The sequence below is a fragment of the Natrix helvetica genome (assembly GCF_964273705.1).
Source record: "Natrix helvetica genome assembly, chromosome: 12".
Taxonomy (NCBI): Eukaryota; Metazoa; Chordata; class Lepidosauria; order Squamata; family Natricidae; genus Natrix; species Natrix helvetica.
The window spans coordinates 8,508,051-8,522,326 of record NC_138556.1 but is presented as its reverse complement, the minus strand read 5'-3'; the positions used below and the strand labels follow the sequence as shown (position 1 = coordinate 8,522,326).

Below are 14,276 nucleotides of genomic sequence, written 5' to 3'. Positions count from 1 at the left end.
CATGACTGTTGTGTTGTGCTGCTGCAACAGTGCAACACAGCCATTCGCCCATGAGGCTGTGCCCGGCTCTTTGGGAGCCCACTCGCAAGAGAACAGCCGTCCGGCAACCCCCTTATTCAGCTGGACACAGCGCTGCTCACCAACCTAGAGGTATCCCGAGGGCGCCAAGCAATGCGATCACCTTTGCCTCCCCCCAGGTTCCCGCAGCTTGGCACCTTTGGGATACCGCTAGGTTGGTGAGCAGCGCTCTGCCTGGTCGGAGGTGGAGGGTTATCCAGGGGGCTTATAAGCGGGAGGTCATATTTTTGCCCACCAGAAAAATGTGGCATGGCTGTATTTTGAGGACATGTTGTATTTTCAGGGAAACACGGTAATTCTGTTAGCAGTTGAAAGAAAAGACAAAAAGGGGAGGCTGAGAAAGAGCAAACCGAGTGCCATATGAAATAGCTATTTCTTTGCAAATAATGGTTAGACACAAAAAAAACAATGGAAGCAGCGAAAAAGGGAAAAGCTTTCTTTCCTTCTAGCTTGCAACGCAGCAAAAGAGTGAAAAGACACCCTTGGGAGTTCTACTTGTTGCAGACACACACACACAAATGAATTGAAAGCAGGAATATTCAAAAAGCAGAAGCTGAATGGAAAAAGGACACTTGCTGCTTTGCCAGGGTCACCCACAGCCTTCCCCCCTTTTTGCTACTTTGCAAGAAATGTCTGGAAGGAGGAAAAATGGTGAGAGAAAGGCTTTCCTTATTCTTTCTGTAACTTACAAAGCAGTACTTTAAACTGTCTCTAACAAGGAAAATGGTGAAGGGATGGAGGGCTACCGTTCGCCGGAACTGGTAGTACAAAGAATGCTTAACAAAGTAACAAAAAGTTCTGATCATCAGCTGTGCTGCACGATGGTAGGAACTATTTTTTAAGCATTTGGGGTCCATTTTTGCTCCCAGGTGGCTTCCCTGAGACCTGCTTGGCCAAAAACAGGGGGTGCGGGGATGGAAAGAAAGGAAGGAAGGAAGGAAGGAAGGAAGGAAGGAAGGAAGGAAGGAAGCAGGGAGGGAGGGAGGGAGGGAGGGAGGGGAAGGACCACAAACCTGGCACTAGACACAGCTTCAGAGGATACCTTGGGCTGGAAGGAGCCTGGATGTCATGTAGGCCAACCCCCTGCTCCAGCAGGATATTGTTAAAGTGAGTTTCTGTCTTTTCACACACACACACCCATCACATGAATACATAGCCACGCCCATGAAGTCACACGACACCCCCACCAAGCCACGCCCACAGAACCAGTAGGGGGAAAAATAATTTCGCCACTGCTCTAGAGTCCATTAAAGCTCACGTCAACTGCTTTGGTGACTCCATCCAGCCACCTCATTCTCTGTTGTCCCCTTCTTCTTTTGCCCTCCATCTTCTCCAGTGAGTCCTTCCTTCTAATTAGGTGGTCAAAATATTTGAGTTTCATCTTCAGGATCTGGCCTTCTAAAGAGTAATCAGGGTTGATCTCCTCTAGGACTGACCGGTTTGATCGCCTTGCAGTCCAAGGGACTCGCAGGAGTCTTCTCCAGCACCAGAGTTCAAAGGCCTCCATTCTTTGGCGCTCAGCCTTTCTTGTAGTCCAACCTTCACAGTCGTCCATTGCAACTGGGAAAACCATAGCCTTGACTATACACACTTCTGTGGCAGGGTGATGTCTCTGTTTTTTAGTATGCTGTCTAGATTCGCCATAGCTTTCTTTCCCAGGAGCAAGCGTTTTTTAATTTCTAATTTGTAAAGGGTAGAGATTCACTATCTCATTCCACAATGAGTTTTATTTTTGATACATTCAAGATGCTATACTTTTGCAAGAACTAGTTATATTCATTAGCAAATGTAGGAACAAAGTATCTTTGTACTGCAAAATATACTGTATTAAATATTCATTATGCGCTAGTATGCCTTTTTTGTTACAATGTGTACATATACTGACTTCTAAGACTGAAGTCCTAAAGTAATACCCCCAAATCACTTTAAAAAGTGAGAATTATTTGTCAAAATATTACTTATTGCACTTATAGTAGTTGTAGCACTTAACAGACTACTCATGTACTTAAGATATTACTCTGCACTTACCTGGCTAAAGCTACTAGTAATTTTGATAAATGTTATGCTATCAAGAATTCCATTACTGTATGATGTGTATATTTGCAAAAGTCTTCAGACTTATACTATCATATACAGAAAGATTTTTTTAATAGAAAACACTACTACTTTGATTTCATACAAATGCAATGATCAAGGGATTTTAAATCAATCTGGTGCTACGCTATGAAAAATTATTATGATTAAATCCAGAAACATTTTGAAGAGGTATGATATGACTGAAATTTCAGTCGAGCTCCTTGACTTTACAAAGAAATTAGAATTATGCAGAAAATTCCATGGATAAGGCCAGATAAGGAATATAGCATTTCATAGTTTTACAGATTTTTCAACGTGTATGAGGAGTTATTGGGTGGTAAACTGTACAATGCAAGAAGCCGTTTTTATTCTCAAAGCACTGCACTTAAAAGAATAATTCACAGTTCTTTTTCTAGGCCTTTATTTCATGAAGAAAATAAAGAAAACCAACCAAGGTGGAACAACCAAATTTCATCAAGCATTTAAATGAAAATGCCAGTTTATATAAATAGTACATATTAACAAAAATTTGCTGCTGTTTATTCATTATGGTGGCAATGCCCATATATTGTCATATTTCATAAATATGTATTTATAGGCCGTTTTTCATGCACATATTAGTTATCTAGACATTACAAATAGAAATCAAACTCCCAATATTAACAAGAACTCTATTCCCAATGTTGCACCATTGATACCTGACTTATACAGCACACACAATCGATGGTGCACGAATTAGTATGAATTTTTATACCACAAACGTCAAACTGTGTGAAAGTCAAACGGCATAAAAGTGTATGTTCAAACAAGTCATTGTACCACAAGCAGATGTCTATTTTAATGCAATGTCACGAATATGACATTGAGGAAAAAGTTTGTTGTTGCTACTTACATGGTGAGACTCTCTGACTTGGGCTGGTTAAACTGAGTTACAGAATATTTGTTTTTAGTTAGTTATTAATAACATGTAAAGTGTGAATTTAAACCATCTTTCTTGTTTTAAAAACGAACAGCAATATCCAATATTCTCCTAAATGCAATTCTCAGTATTAAAAAAAATAACAATTAAAAGATCTATTTATACTTTCTGCAGCCTCACAAAATTATTTTCCTTTCTTTTTTCCAGCACTGAGAAAGCTTGATTATGCAGAATGAGGAAACCCATGGCTGTTTCAAAAACCTTCAAAATAGCTCAGAGATTCGCCATTCGTAAAAATTAAAAGTCCAGTGCATAAGGACAAGGCAAATTTATAAGTAGCTCTTTTGACTATCAAAGTCTGAATAAAAAAAAAAATACTACAATTTATTTCAAAGTCAAAATGAGAATGTTGTTTACTATATAGATATGTTAAGGACAAAACTTGTATATTTATTCTTTTTTAACATCCAAATCAATTAAAACTTATTTTTAAAAAAATCCTAAATACTCTATCTCTATCAAACCACATGTAAGGTTAACTCTTAAATGTAATTGGTTTACTCTAAAATGTAATTGGTGGCTCATAATCAAACGAATACATCACTTTGCTACCCAAAAGGCAATTATACAAAGTCAGCAGGGCAATCCTTCCTACACTTTTGAAGAAAACAACATCAGTTATTTTAAATCATAATTAGGAATTACTAGATAGCTATTGCATGCCCCACTTACAAAGTCATCGAAGATTCCCTACATATCATCTCAGCAGTTTTGGGCCCCTGGAATTAAATTTCAATTTTGTAGTTTGAGCAAAATCCGTCACGTGCCACTGGTTGCTCACTTGAGATAAGTAAATTAATCCTGAAATATTCCCATTTATTTCTGTCCTGAGAATATTTTACTAGGACAAAAGAATTGTAGCTGCCTGGATATAAAAGACTGCAGTTTTTGTAGAACCTGCCAAGAAATGTATTAAATAAGAGTTCACTTCTATAAAACCATAAAAGGATCATTACTATATTATATTTGATCATCATAAAATTAGAGGATTGGAAACTATCATTTAGGTGATTGAGTTTAACTCCTATCTCATTGTTGGAATCAACATTCAGGAAATTCCAACCAGAGCTTGCATAGGTGCAAGAACAGGGAACATTTCTCAAGAGGATTTGTTGCCCTGCCATTTATTGTTGAGTGTTTTCTCCTAATATCCCACCAGAATCTATTACCCTGTTCTTTAAGGGCTATTACTCCATGTACTGCACCATGGGATAACAGAGACCTTCTGAGCAATTCCCCCTCCCACCCCCATATTTTAAATGCACCACGGTGCATTATATCAGCCCTTTCCCCAAGAACAAGCATTCCAGTCCCTTGCTTCTTCAGTAGGTAAGTAAGATGCATCCCTCTTCCCTCCTTTCAAATATAAATTAGCTTCTTTTTAAAATGAACTTACACTCTTGCCAAGTAGTTTCTAACATAGGTTGTCACCTGGGGAAGCAATTTGTGGGAGGCACTTCCGGGGCAGGATTAGCCCTCCATTTCCTGCACATAATAACCTGAAAATTCATGCACACACATAGTAAGTATGCTTGGAAAATGCATATTTCAGCCAATATGAACTGAAACGCTTCTCAAGGGTAATTTGCATTGGGCGGCTTACATTGGGAACAGTAAAGCATCAAGCCCACCTCTCCTCCCACACAATATGACATACCTGTGCATACCTGGCCCAACTGGGAAAAGCCCCCGAAAATAGCATTTTTATTCAAGCTGAAGTGCCAAATGAAGACGGCAATGGATGTGTGATGAGAGGGAGAAATGTTCTGACCAGCACACATTTTCTAGTTGGCAAGGCATATAAACATTTCAGTTCGGCTGTAATAATACTTGATTTATAAGTCAAAGGCCACCGTTTTTCCATTCAGGTAAAATGGTCTTTGCACTTGGCATTCAATTAAAGACATATTTTAAAAAAACACTGTGATCCTCTTCTTTGTTGATGGTGCAATTTACTCGTGCCCTGGTGACCTAGCAGATGCAAGACCTTCTAAATGGGGCTGCCCTTGAACACCACCCAGAAGCTTCAACTGGTCCAAGTTGTGGTTGTAGCATGAGATAAACCTTTGCATGCCCATGTAATAGCTCTAGTTTTGTGAGCCATAGTGTTGCTAGTTTACTTCCAGGTACAATTCAAGATGCTGGTTGTTACCTATCAAGCCCCAAAAGCAGGGGTGGACTGCTGGGGGTTCAGACAGGTTTGGGCAATTCTCTAGCTAGGATTCTGCCCAGTTCGGTGAACCTCCAAATGCTACACCTGGCTGACCCCACCCACCCTGCCCCTCCCCTCCCAGGAGTCTCCACGCAGCCTGTTCATCATGCCAGGTAAGTGCAGGGCCCGCATGGAGGCTCGGGGAGGGGGGAAACAGGCCTACCAGAGGTTCCGTAAGTCCAAAAATGGGTCTGTTTCTGGCCTCCGGAGAGCCTCCGGAGCTTGGGGGAAGCAGTTTTCGCCCTCCCGGAGGCTTGAGAAAAACCTCCAGAGCCTGGGGAGGGCGAAAAACTGCCATGGTGCTAGAGGCTGACTAGGCCACGCCAACCATGGCCATGCCCACCCAGCAACAGGGCAGCAAACCCATTGCTGCCATTTTTGAAGCCCACCCCTGCCCAAATGTAGTACTTAAGGACCACCAGTCTCCCATAATAGCTGACTGGTTGGTTCAATCTGGTGGGCTAGTGCACCCTGTGCTTCTTTCATTAAACAATGTCATCTATTGGGACACTGGAAGCACACCTCTTCTATAGTAGACCTACTCTCTGGAAAGAGTCATGTCCCCACCCCACCCCCCAAAAAAAATCTGGATGGTTGATTCTGCTGTTGTTTAGGAGCGCCACAAAAAACTGGCTTTCCACCCAAGACTTTGGCAAAGAAGAGTGAGGCATACCGTTTCATTGTACTAGCCATCTTTTATTCTTATCTTTTATACTTCATTAATTTAACTAGGTTTTTTGAGTGGTGTACACTGCCCAGAGTCAGCAAGTTCCATAAATTATTATTATGGTTGTGTGTATAATCAACCAGATGTTCAGACTGGATTTGGCATTTTTATCTACCTATAGCATCCTTTCCAAGGACTTGGGAATATCTAAGTGTTGTTTGATGGTGTTAAAAGTATCACTGCAGGATGTAGTATGAAGTAATTTTTGCAATTGACTGGTGGTGATTTTGTTAATGCTGATGATGTTCAAGTGGTGTTCCAGATGTTATGGAATTACACCTAAATCACCCATTACTATTCTACTCTCTTTGCTATCTTTTGCCACTGGCATTCTACTTTTATTTGTGGGACTGTGGATTTTGCGATTTTCTTCAGTTCTTTCTTTTCCATTCTGCTGTCTCCAGGCACCGCAACATCCACTATGCAAATTTTTGGCTGTTTTTGTGGGCATATTATTATGTATGCAACAATGTGAAATCACAGCTCCCGATTCTTTAGCCTACGTAAGTATCAACTTCTATCCAAGAACCTAGGATGTTACTGGCGCAGTACATGTGCTGATCCAAGCAATGTGGCCTTTTGTAATTGACAGATGGAAATTTTGTCAATGCACAGATTTGCTAAGTGCTGTCCAAGGTATTTTTGGTACGGCACCCAGGGTGCTGATAACCACTGCGGCCATCACGACCAGTTTGAGATGGTTTGCCAAGAACTAAGTCATAATCAGGTGATGCGGGGGTGGTGCAATAGCTGGAACTTCAAAGGCTGGTTGTGAGTACCTCTCATTCGGTGCCAAAGCAACTTTGAATGGCTGCTGCACTAGTGGCCGGGAAGTGAGGGCTACCTCTGCTGTATCTGGGGATTCTCCTTTCACTCAAATGTGTGCCCTGTTGTAAAAATGGGGAAAGGCAGCTCATCTGGAAAGCTAAAGCAACAATTAACATATCTGATGAATGTCTTTAAAATCTAGAGTCTACTTAATTCATGTTCTCCAGGAACACAAGTCTATTTAGTTGGTAAAAGTACACTCCTTCACTCACTCACTCCTTCCTTCCTTCCCTTTCCTTCCTTCCATCTTCTCCCTTCCTTCCCTTTCCTTTCCTCTTCTTCCTTCTCTTTCCTTCCATCCTTCCTTCCATCTTCTTCCTTCCTTCTTTCCTTCCTTCCCTTTCCTTCCTTCCTTCCATCTTCTTCCTTCCTTTCCTTTCTTCCTTTCATCTTCTTCCTTCCCTTCCCTTCCCTTCCCTTCCTCTTTTCTTTTCCTTTTTTCTGGTGCTGCAAACTCTGCATGTGAAAATTAATTCCAATATCATAACCTAAAGCTACGCATTTGCAAAACAGTGTTCTTAGCAGTGTTAAAAGGATCTCACTGCTTTTATCAAAATGATGAAACAATTATTACTGAGCCGTTCCTGCGTTTCTGTTGCCCTGCATGCAAGGTTGCAGCTCAAAGAGATAAGGGCAGGGCTGGGCTGGTAATGCCCCTTTAGCTAGGCTGCCCTTTTGACCCCTTGCCTCTCTTTGCAGATGCCACTGGGTGTCCTATCCAAGGATGGCAAGAACCAACAAGCCAAAGGTGCAATGAGGGGAAAAGGTTTGCCCAGAACAAATAACAGGAGGAGCTTCCACAGCTTGTTCACCTGCTTCTACTGAATATAGAAATAGGAAGGTGGCATATTTTGGAGGCAGCAGGACTTAGTGTACCTAATCTAGGCTCAGAAGCTAAGGAAATCTAGAGGGCTAACTGTCTGGATGGGAGCCCATCAGAGCATCCCAGAACTATTAGAGTTAGGCAGGAACGCATTTCTGAAGAAGGCAATAACCAGCCACTTGCATACTGTGCCAAGAAAACTGCACGAACATGCCCATGAAGTAAGTCATCACTGTCAATCTTCAGATCCCTTTTTTATTTTAGCAATTTAAAAAAGTCAAGCAGGAATAGCCAAATGCTACAGTATGCCCAATATACTCACAGTAAACTAGAATTCGTCACAGAATCCTTTGCTCACCAGTTTATGCAAATATATTGACATACTGGGAAAATAAATACACTGGGTAAAGTAGCAGAATGACAACCTCCAGTCTAAAGCATTCAAGGGTTTTTAAAAAACCATTATTTAAGTCACAGTAAGGCTCATTCTTTCATATGTGAGTAGCATTTTTTTAGACGTGTATGCACAAACAAGGAAGTTGGATAATATTTAGACAATCACCTGAATTGTGTCAAATTAAATTAATTTGAGGAGTTATACTGAATTTGTCATCTCTTCAAAGATAAGCTTCTAGCAGAAAATGACATATAATTATGGCACTTCGTAACTAGACTGCTACTCACCAAAAATAAAAATAAATTATAAATATAGCTTCACAGCATTATTCTTTAAATGCATGATGCATTCTTGAATCAACCCATATATTCAATTTCAAAAATCTACAATATTTTTTTAAAAGATCCAAAAAATAATATATCTAATAAAATGCTTTCTCGTGGACAACGAATTCTGCTTGGAAAGAGCAGATCTGGCTATCCTGATTCATATACTAGTCACAAATGAACTAGATTACTACAATACGTTATCTAGGGCATTTCCAAAATACAGCAGTCAAATTCCATTATGGATGAATGGTAACACTGCTGAGTTTATTTAAATTAAAATGCTATACACTAGTCTTAATTTCTGAAATGTTGGTACATTGGATATGTTTTATTCAAGTCTATTATAGGGGCAACAAACATAAAAACATCAAGAATTTTCAGTGAGATAAAAAAGCTCTCCTACAAACTAAACCTCATTATAAAATATTCTATGTTTCTCTGTTCACACAGACCTAGTATTTCTAGGATTGCAATGACATAAAAGAATCAAATATCTCCCAGCAGACAACTTGTTTAGCAGATCATTTAGTAAAAATAGGTACTCTCCACAATTGGCCAGTTATTGTAATTTTATATTAATTACTATTTAAATAGTAACTGCTAAAACATAATTATTTCATATCCTTTTTCTATCAGACTAGGTAGGAAAGCAAACAGTATATAACCTGGCAGCAAAACTGAAACCATGAGTTTGATCTTGCTATACCAAAGAAATAGTCCTATTGTTCGATATTACTTTCTTTTGTGCTTAAAAACTATTGATCTATATAGCTGCACAGTTGCTTGGAACTCTGACGTCTATCCTTCATCTAACGACATCATGTATCCAAGCACCCTTGTATGATCCAGTGAATGGAGTCCTTCATATCCCAGATTTTTCATGATGCTGGCCAGATTCCAGCCACTGGGAAATGTAATTACAAAGTTATATAAAATAAGGTTTGCTGAAGGTCAGTAAAGTGTTGCATTTCATTCCATTTTAATCCACTCACTATAATTTGTTTGGAACAAACACAGAATCTGTACCAACTGTTCACTACACACGCTGATATTTCAGGGAGGAAATGTCTTTATGAGAAGTTCTCAGTGTTTTCTAGAAATACTAAATGTCTAATAGATTGGCCTTCCTAAACAATAACAAGCAAGCTTTGCTAGACCTATTTTTACCCCTTGCCATTTCTAATTGCAGCTAAATTCTACTATGAAAGAGCATTAATTTCTAATACACAAATGAACCAATATATGTTGGTTTAGTATCAACGTTTTTCAAATGTTTATTTATACTAAATGCATCCCACTTTATTCAAAACTTTATAATTTATTGGGGGGGGGGGGAGAATTTGCAATATCTTCCCAAATTAAATCAATGACTGCTGGAAATTTTACTATGAATACATTCAATAATGTTAACACTTTTGTAAGCTAGGAAGAAAGATGAATATTCATAAGAGCCTTTCAGACATCTAACAGCTATACTTTCTTCAGGAAGAAATTCACATGGGTGAATTGTTTTCCTGAACAGAAGCTTTACATCCTTAACTAAGAAGTTAATCCCTGCATATCATCCAGTATGTTCCCAGTTCTACATGGTTTTTAAGGTTAAGCCTCCTTAAAATCAAGCTCAACTACTAGTGACTTCATAGATCTGCAGTTTTCTTGGCAGCAATACAGAAGTAATTTGTCACTGTCTTCTTCTCGGAAGATTTTTTTTTTCATCTTCTCAGCAGAGCCTATATAGAGTAGTACCTATAGTATCCTCTGAAAATCACCTGCTGAAGTATTAGCCAGGACTGACTTGGCTTAGGTGCTTATACCAAAGAAGGTTAGCCAACTGCTGCCATCTGCTCCACTCAATAAACATCTTATAGATATGTCATTTTCTACAGCATTACCTTAAAAAAGCTATCTCACCCATCCACAATGGGGAGGCAGGGAGGGGAGAAACCCTCATGGGGAAGGGAAGGGGGGGAGAATGGAGAAGAGAAACTTGAAGGGATAAGACGCAAGGCTGAGGAGATTTTAACAGCCTGAACAAAAACAACATTTTACTGCCACACAAATAGCTTTTCTAATTCTTTTAAAAAACGAACTTTGGGTTGATTTGTAAATAAGATTATTAATAAGGGGGGGGGGAGAATCTGTTTTAGAATGATCATAAGAATTAAATCGGTTTTTGTTTTAGTTACTCTACAAAGAGAACAGCTGATCTGCAGGGCCTACAAAAGATCTCTGATTATTATTTTTTTCATTATGACTGGGATTCTGTTTAAGTAATATACAAAGAGAATCTTATGCAGAAACTCACTCTCACCATACATAAAGAAAAAGAGGTCACTGGAAGCAAAACAAGTTTGAAGGTTTTTTTTTTAAAAGCCCTGCAGATATGAAGAAAGGAACGAACCTTTCTTTGCTCAGCTCAGTATTATTCTAAAGGCAGCATTTATTTTGACTCTCATTTGCTTGGGTCCAGATCTCTAGCTAGCAGGAAGCCGTGGGGCATGGATTTGCTCTTCTCTTTACAGAGGGAGAAGGATACCCTATGCAATCTCCCATGCAATTAATAAAATGGCCTTTAATTTATGAACACAAACGTTTTGATCAGCCAAAAACATGACATAATGTAAAACTACATATAGAGAATGATCACATGCCTCCCAATTACTATTACTTTTAAATCAAGAAATCATATACTGCTCATGACATGTAGGCACACACCATAGCAAATAAGCTATTTCAATCACTACAGAAGGAATCTGTGCATGACATATATTGTGGCAGAAGTTTTCCTGCAAAAAGGAAGACTGAAAAACTGACGGATTGGAGGATAAACATGAAATATAGTAGTATGTCCTGAGAAGCTTCCTTTTTTATGTATGTTAAACAGGCCTTTCTTGGAGACAGGAAAAGATTAAGTATCAATCAGTGTTTCTTAAATCTCAAGAAAAATCTTAAGTTTTGTAGAAAAATCTTAGTTCAAGATGTTGCAGGGTGTCTTTTTTTTAAAGGAAGAATAAAATCCACCTAATTACACATACATACTTGAATATGGAACATAACACATTTTCTTTACGGTATTGTAGCAGGTAAACTGTTCTTATATCATTTGCAAACATGTCAAAATGGACCAGGAATTGTTTGAAAATTGTGCTTCAAAGTACTGGCTGTTAAAGGATGTAGCCAGAAGGAAAAACTCATTCTAGCTTTTTATCACCAAGAATGAAAGAACTGGAAACAGGGAAGAGATCCCCAGATCTGTGGAATTATATCTGACAATTACATTTTTAGGGACACAGTGGTTCAGTGGCTAAGATGCTGAGCTTGTCAATCAGAAAGGTTGGTGGTTTGAATCCCTAGCACCGCGTAATGGAGTGAGCTCCCGTTACTTGTCCCAGATTCTGCCAACCTAGCAGTTCGAAAGCACGTAAAAAACGCAAGTAGAAAAATAGGAACCACCTTTGGTGGGAAGGCAACAGCGTTCCGTGCACCTTCGGCATTTAGTCATGCCGGTCATATGACCACGGAGACGTCTTCGGACAGCGCTGGCTCTTTGGCTTTGAAACGGAGATGAGCACCGCCCCCTAGAGTCGGGAATGACTGGCACATATGTGCAAGGGAACCTTTACCTTTATTAATTGTTTTTGAGCTTCCTTAAATCTCCCCTATCTCCAAAAGTTTCATTTTTTACCCCATGTGAATATTGTTAAAGAACCATTAAAAGCCTCTACTTACTTAGACTATCAGTAACTTGAACCTGGTGAAATAAATCTACTGTATTTTTTGGAGTATAAGATGCACCAAGATTTTGAAGAGGCAAATTTTTAAAAAAAAAGTTTTTGCACTCTGCAGATCTCCCCGAAATGACCTGTTTTTCATGAAAATAGGCCCTTTCCCCCCCCCCCCCAAAAGGGCACGAATAGTGTTTAGGAAGCTTGTAGAGTGCTCTTGGGGATGGGGATGGGGGGCAAAAACAAGCAAAAAATGGCCTGTTTTTCACTCATTTCTGCCCTCCCCAGCCCCCAGGAGCACTCTATGCACGGCCATTTTGGTGAAAGGGGCGGGGTTTCAGCAGGCAAAAAATGCTGTATTCAGTATATAAGACGCACCCAGATTTTCAGCCTCTTTTTTGATGGAAAAAGATGTTTCTTATATTCCGAAAAATACAGTAAGTCCCCTAAATCTAATGGCTGATGTCCCTGACTCATCTCCAGGATTGTTTCTTTAGGGGGTGTTCAAGGTGATGATGATGATAATGACAATGGTTTATTTTTTATATCCCACCTTTTATTCATAAGGTTAAAGCAGCATATATAGAACTTCCATTTACCCCACAACTCTGTAGCTAGGTTGGGCCGAGAGAGAGAGAGTGGCTCAAATTTATCCAATGAGATTTTATAGCTCAGGATAGACTAGAATCAGGGTCTCCACCAACACTTTAACCACTACACCAAACTAGCAATGAGAACCAAAGAGAACAATGATCTGTCTTGAAATAAATATTACTACTATTTAATTATTATGTATGAAGTAGGGAATGGGTAAATTGTTACCTCGACAATATCCGAGTTAGTTCTGCTCTCATGGGGTTCGTTGTATTCTGTGTATTTGAGAAGAACTTTGTCCATATCAGTGCTGGCGTATTGAAACAGCTTGTTAGAGCTGTTGAAAATTATGAGTGCTATTTCACAGTCGCAAAGCACGCTTAGTTCATAGGCTTTCTTCATTAATCCAAACTTTCTTTTTGTGAAGGTCACCTAAACACAAAAGGGGAGAAGAAATATTTCAGCTGGACATATTCAATGGCAAAGGTCTGAATATGTTTCCAGAACAGCTGGGCCAACCAGACTTTTGAGGTTACTTTTTATGTTAACAGCACTTTTACAGTCTATCACAAATTGCATTTTGGAGTCTATGTTTCAAAACTGTACAATTATTGTATAGTCTTAATATTCCAGAAAAATATGAACAAACTGTATTGTGTGTATGTGTGTATTCTTTTGAGAGCAGGCATCAGAATTTCATTTTTTAATGTGTACCAATATGTTCACAGAAAAAAAGTGACAATAAAGGTTATCGTATCTTTACCCAGATAGATTATTCTATATATCTATTATTTTTATCAACAGAGAAACTGATCAAAATAAAAACAGAAATAACTGAATACACATAGACCTGAAGTCAACCATGAAGTTAGGACATTCTCCCAAAAAATAGACCATAAAACATTATTAGGCAAACTGTCCTTCAGAAGTTGTGGGTGCTCCCTCACTGGAGATTTTTAAGAAGAGATTGGACAACCACTTGTTCTGAAATGGTAGAGGGTCTCCTGCTTGAGCAACAGATTCAACTAGAAAACTTCCAAAGTCCCTTACAACTTCTTGTTCTCTTTTATTAGAGCTCCAGTCATCGACATGGAAACAAAGAACGGCTGCGTCAGAAAAGAAAGGTATCAATTTGGACAAAAGTTAATCCGGGTGTGTTACTAAAAATCTTCATTGCAAAAGGTCTATCAGGATGAATAATCAAAGACTTGCAGAGAACTAGATGGCAGAATCCCTCTGAGCTGCAAAAAACATAATTCTCACCATCTTCCAATGTTAATTTGTGCTGCCCTCTGGAAGAAATACTAACCACATAATTTGAAGCATATTCTCTAAACGGGAAGGATCTACTTGACCTCTGCAAATATTTTTCATTCCTCCAGTATTTTCTGCTGTTTCCCATGTCAAGAAGCTTGTTTGTTTTGGGGATAACATATAATCAGATAAACATATTAAACTGAAACAATTTATTACTTGTAAAAGAAAACACTGAAAACATATATATACAT

General features: G+C 39.0%; 1 protein-coding gene across 8 annotated transcripts in view; it reads right to left on the bottom strand.

Moving 5' to 3' along the window:
• MEF2A (myocyte enhancer factor 2A) overlaps window positions 1-14,276 on the bottom strand; it is an 85,681-nt gene that overhangs the window by 38,693 nt on the left and 32,712 nt on the right. For all 8 annotated transcript variants that reach the window (XM_081964960.1, XM_081964954.1, XM_081964957.1 and 5 more), the window contains exon 3: window positions 12,997-13,200. In XM_081964960.1, coding sequence (XP_081821086.1) covers window positions 12,997-13,200 — 204 coding nt within the window. The remainder of the gene's footprint in view (window positions 1-12,996; window positions 13,201-14,276) is intronic.